This window comes from Lithobates pipiens, unplaced genomic scaffold (assembly GCF_037356315.1).
Source record: "Lithobates pipiens isolate NorthernLeopardFrog02 unplaced genomic scaffold, aLitPip1_a1.2 Scaffold_1, whole genome shotgun sequence".
In the NCBI taxonomy this organism is placed as follows: Eukaryota; Metazoa; Chordata; class Amphibia; order Anura; family Ranidae; genus Lithobates; species Lithobates pipiens.
Window position 1 is genome coordinate 108,304,085 of NW_027507685.1, and position 6,000 is coordinate 108,310,084.

The 6,000-nt window shown below is 40.1% G+C and overlaps 1 protein-coding gene across 1 annotated transcript in view; it reads left to right on the top strand.

The window, feature by feature from the left end:
- Window positions 1-5,348, top strand: part of PRICKLE3 (prickle planar cell polarity protein 3) — a 43,825-nt gene extending 38,477 nt beyond the window's left edge. Inside the window, exons 7-8 of the mRNA XM_077472718.1 lie at window positions 317-503; window positions 4,213-5,348. Of these exons, the coding sequence (XP_077328844.1) occupies window positions 317-503; window positions 4,213-4,904 (879 nt within the window). The 3' untranslated portion in view covers window positions 4,905-5,348. The remainder of the gene's footprint in view (window positions 1-316; window positions 504-4,212) is intronic.
- Window positions 5,349-6,000: the final 652 nt, after the last annotated feature.

Below are 6,000 nucleotides of genomic sequence, written 5' to 3' on the forward strand. Positions count from 1 at the left end.
TGTGCCTCTGGAATGGTTTGTTGTACAATGTAGACAAACAGTTTAGTCTCCATGCTCTACGACGACAGTCCTGGGTCACAGTCAACCTGAGAAGGTGTTCCAAAATACCAGAAATGAATGTCTCTTGTAATAGATGATTCTCTGCTTTTTAAGTTTTATGATTACTTTGTAACTTTATTGTAAATAAACTTTCCACGCCTCCATCAGCATTGGTGGTTGATTTACTTATAAGTTATTTTTTTTTTGTTCCTGGGGTTCAGCTTTAATCTCTAGTATACAGCCCATAAATCCCTTTAATTTTTTCTTCCTCTTTCAGGTGATCTTCTCGGGGGAGTGCACCCAGGCAGAGGGCTACCACTGGCACACTCGACACTTTTGCTGTTTTGAGTGTGAATGCGGCCTGGTAGGGCAGCGCTACATAATGAAAGAGCGGAGGCCTTACTGCTGCCCGTGCTATGAGAGGCTGTTCTCACAGTACTGCGACAGCTGCGGGGAAAGCATTGGTAAGGACAGGCAGCTACACATCCTAATAATGATATCAGTAGTTGTTTCTGACATTAGTGAACCAAAGAGACCAAAGAAATACAGAAAGGAGCACCAAACAAAAAGAGTTTAAAATCGTTATAATTGCAAGTAAATAAGTCATATAAAAATGATAAACGCGTTTCGAGGGTAACACCACTCCCCCTTTATCAGGGCTCAACACAGGATTAAACCTGGATGGACTCAGAGAAACAGAACTGGTATTAAAATCTCCTCATGGAGTAACAATGTAACAGTTGCTGAGCAGCAATGGACTCCATTGCTGTGTTGTGCCCTGATGAAGAGGGAGTGATGTTGCCAATGGTATTGACCGCCATTAGAATGGACCGTCATTAATGTTGGCCGCCAACAGCGTGGGCCACCAATAGCGTGGACCGCCATTATTATGAACCGCCAATAGTGTGGGCCGCCATTATTATGAACTGCCATTAGTGTGGGCTGCCAATAGCGTGGGCCACCATTATTATGAACCGCCAATAGTGTGGGCCGCCATTATTATGAACTGCCATTAGTGTGGGCTGCCAATAGCGTGGGCCACCATTATTATGAACCGCCAATAGCACGGGCCGTCATTATTATGAACCGCCAATAGTGTGGGCCGCCAATAACGCGGGCCGCTATTATTATGAACTGCCATTAGTGTGGGCCACCAATAGCGTGGGCAGCAATTATTATGAACTGCCATTAGTGTGGGCCGCCATTATTAGGAACTGCCATTAGTGTGGGCTGCCATTCTTAGGAACTGCCATTAGTGTGGGCCGCCAATAGTGTGGGCCTCCAATAGCGTGGACCGCCATTATGAACTGCCATTAGTGTGGGCCACCAATAGCGTGGGCCCCCAATAGCGCGGGCCGCCATTATTATGAACTGCCAATAGTGTGGCCCGCCAATAGCGTGGGCCACCATTATTATGAACCGCCAATAGTACAGGCCACCAATAGTGCGGGCCGCCAATAGTGTAAGGGGAAATGGTGTTGCCCGAGAAACAGAGTGGTTCTATAATTTTTATTTTTTTATTTTTTCTGTTTGATGTTGCACAGAAGAATCGCTGCTTCCAACATATGATAGATACCATCATCATAACTATTTTTTTTATCTTAGCTCAGTTTTTATTCCCCTTTTTCACATTATTATGAATCGGCAATAGTGTGCACCACCATTACTATGAACCGCCATTAGTGTGGCCCGCCATTGGTATAAAAGGGAAGTGGTGTTGCCCCAGAAAAGCGCTGAACAATTGCGTTTTTATATGACTTATTTACCAACACTTAATGTCATCTTAGACCAAAAAAATGGGCATAGCATTTTGGAAACATTTATAATGAAGGCTCCTTGACCTTAAGAAAAGGTCAGGGGGACAACTCGTTTCAGAGGCAACATTGCTCATCAGGATATAACTTGGATGGACAGTGACCTAACAGGTCTATATTAGAACCAGTATTAAACTCTCATCATGTAGTGACAGTGTAACAGTTTGAGTAGCAATGGAGCCTCTTGAGTCCATCCAATCGGTATTGAGCCCTAATGAAGGGAGAGCAGTGTTGCCCCCCCCAAAACGCATTGGCTGTTTTTGGATGATTTGAGTCCGGGTAGCAACATAAATAATGGTCTTAGCATTTTGGAAACATTTGCAATTAAGGCCCCTTAAAGGAAATGGAGCCATAATGGACGGCGAAAGGTAGCAAATTAGAATTTTCCCCCTCCCTTGGGAAGACTATTCCCCTAATGATTGGCCCAGAGCCAGAATAAGGGAGGAGAAGTAGAAGCAGGTTAAAGTGTATGAGGGGTGGGACCCCCCGACCTGACCGGCCTTCTTAAAAGTGCCCACCTGCCCTCCCTAATAAGAGTCTGGCCAACTGTTTTACCTTGCCGGCGTTGAATGGCTTCACCCTTTGGGGGGTCCTGGTTCATGGTATACCCTAAATATGGGTGAACCACAAAGCATGGTCTAAAAGGTGGTCTGTGCCTTTAATACAGCAGGTTTTTTTTCTGAGCCCCCCCCCCCCCCCCCGTAACAGTTTTCTTACTGATTGATCTTTGGCAGTAGATCCTTTATTTTTCAAAATCATCCAAAAATGTATCTGAATTTCCAAAATTTCAATACTGAAAAAAATAATGAAAAAAATAATGAAATTTGGCCGAATTTCTAATTCAATTCAGATCAAATTTGAAAACAAGAATAGAATAAAATAGAATAGAAAATAAAGGATTAGAATTTAAAAGAATAGAGTAAAACAGAATAGAAAAGAAAATAATAGAATAAAATAGAATATAAAAAATAGAATAGAATAGAAAATAATAGAATAGAATTGGGTAAAACAGAATAGAATGGAATTTAAAATAGAATACAACAGAATAGAAAAAAACAATAGAATAGAATAAAATAGAATATAACCGTCTTCCAAAATTTGAATTTGAAATAGAATACATTTGAATTTCAATAGAATAGAAAAAAAACACAATAAAATACAATTCAATATAATAGAATAAAAAAAATATATATATATATATATATATATATATATATATATATATATATATATATATATATATATATATATATATATAGAAAGAATATAACCATCTTCCAAAAATCGAATTTCGAATAGAATTTAAATAGAATAGAATAAAATAGAAAGAATATAACCATCCTCTGAAATTTGAATAGATTAGAATATAATCGAACAGAAGATAATAGAATATAAAAGAATAGAATAGAAAAAAAAACATAAAATACAATTCCATATAATAGAATAAAATAAAATAGAATATAACCATCTTCCAAAAATCTAATTTCGAATAGAATAAATTTAAATAGAATAGAATAAAAAAGAAAGAATATAACCATCTCCAAAAAATCTAATAGAATTAATTTAAATAGAATAGAATAAAATAGAAAGAATATAACCATCCTCTGAAATTTGAATAGATTAGAATATAAATCGAACAGAAGAGAATATAATATAAAAGAATAGAATAGAATAGAATAGAATAGAAAAAAAATAAAAAATACAATTCAATATAATGTAATAAAATAAAATAGAAAGAATATAACCAACTTCCAAAAAGCAAATAGAATAAATTTAAATAGAATAGAATAAAATAGAAAGAATATAACCATCTGAAATTTGAATAGATTAGAATATAATAGAATATATTCAAACAGAAGAGCATAGAATATAAAAGAATAGAATATAATAAAATATATATATAACCATCTCCTGAAATTCAAATAAAATAAGTTTGAATTCCAATTCGAATGTCAATTAAAATTTTCCAAAATCAGTCGAATTGAATTTGACCAAATTCAGAAAATTTGAATCGAATTCGAAAACGAACATAACGAATTTCCGAAAACGAATTAAACAAATTTAACGACTTTAACAAAACAAAATGATTTAAATAATGAATCAAACAAAACAAATGTTTTTGTTCAGCACATGTCTAGTGTTATATGGTCCATCCCAACTCCTGCAACTGTCACGTTTGCTGGACAGCTTAGCCTGGTACAGGAAGAGGAATGATAACGGACCAATTGGCAGGACCTCCAACAGGTTGACCGCTCTTACTGGAACGAACCCTTTTCCAAACAACAGGATTACTTATGTTATGCATTTCAGTTATAAAGTGACTTCTCAGTGATAATTATAGGACTTCTCTTGCCTTTAGGTGTGGATGAAGGTCAGTTATCACACGGAGCACAGCACTGGCACGCATCGGATCACTGCTTTTGTTGCGGAAAGTGTGGAAATTCCCTTCTTGGTAAACCCTTCCTACCACGCCACGGCCAGATTTATTGCTCCCGGGCCTGCAGCCTGCCGCATGCAAGCAGCGAACGTTCCATCAGTCCAACGCAGTCGGAGGTTTCTCCACGTAAAGAGACGAGGGATATTGGCACTTCTACAAACATCGACCCAGAAGGGGACAGCTTTGGGGAGAGAAGAATGGGAGGAGGAAGGAGGTCCATGTCCATGATTGATCAGTCTCGGACGCCACAGACATGTCAATCACGTATGCCACCTGTGAGGTCCATTCACTCCAGTCTCAGGGGGCCTCCACCTCACTTCACCCGCGAATCGTCCCAGAGACGTTCTCTACCGGACCTTCGAAGTCAAACCCGGACAGGTCCCCGGGTCACTTTCAGTATTCCTCTCAGTACTGAACTCAAAGAACCCATAAGGTTCACCTATCCATCGTTCACTTCCTCCTCCTCTTCCTCTTCAGAGGATGAAGAGGAAGGGTACTTCTTAGGAGAGCCCATCCCTTTACCTGCTTTCATGAGGCCTCAAGGATACCCGGTACCTCCAGTTCCAGCCACATCCCCAAAGAAGAAGAAGGACAAGAACTGCAACCTGTCCTGACCCGAAAAACAAGGAGCCCATCATCTGTCATCTCAATACATAATTTGAAGGTCCCATCACCAAAGAAGGACAAGAACTGCAACATGTCCTGACCCAAGAAACAAGGAGCCCATCAACTGTCACCCCAATACATAATTCATAAGTCCCATCACCAAAGAAGGAGGAGGACAAGAACTGCCATCTTTCCTGACCCCGAAAAACTAGGAGCCCATCAACTCTCATCTTAATACATAATTCATAGGTCCTATCACCAAAGAAGGACAAGAACTGCAACCTGTCCCGACCCCGATTAAAACAAGGAACCCAACTGTCATCTTAATACATAATTCATAGGGTCTGTCCAGGCAAAACATTGATGAAGGATTAGGACTTCTGAAGGGTTTTTACCAAAATCTGGGGCTCAGGGGTTTCTCACAGAAGCAGATAAAACCCCTTTTTTTTTTTTTTTTTAGTAGAATAGAGGAAGGCAAGAACAAAGCCATGGGAGAGGCCGGAGGAGCCACAGATGTCCACAGTCGGATGAGAGCCGGAGCTGATGGAACCCATTGTACACATACGTTTCTGTGTGAACTTCATTATGACAAGCCTGGGTTCACACAGAAGCGGTGCGGGAAACCGCATGGGATTCAGACAGGAACTGCACTGCATTCCTGTTCAAATCACATGCAATTCTTTGCAGTGCGATTTGCACCCATTCATTTTAAATTGCACTGCAAAGTATCGGTTTCAGTACCAGGGGCATTGTCACAAGTACAAGAACTTGTGAAAATACTTGGTATCGGTGCATCCCTATTTAAAATAATGACTTCCCCCCCCGCAGGTGATGTTCTCCAGTTTTCAGCAGAACATATCATGGGAAAATGCTGAGCCACCTGGCTCATAAGCTCACTCAGATCCAACTGCAGTACCATGCTGTACCTCTTACCAGTCTCTCAGGCTGTGTTGTCCAACTCTCTTGAATGCTTGGCTCTTTAGCCGCTAGTCACAATGCCCCTCTGCATGGCCCACCTTTGGATTGGGCTTCTCCTTATACCCCAACAGGAGCAGACCTGACTCCTGGAACTGAGACCCTTTGTCTCTTGGCTTCCAGGTTTGC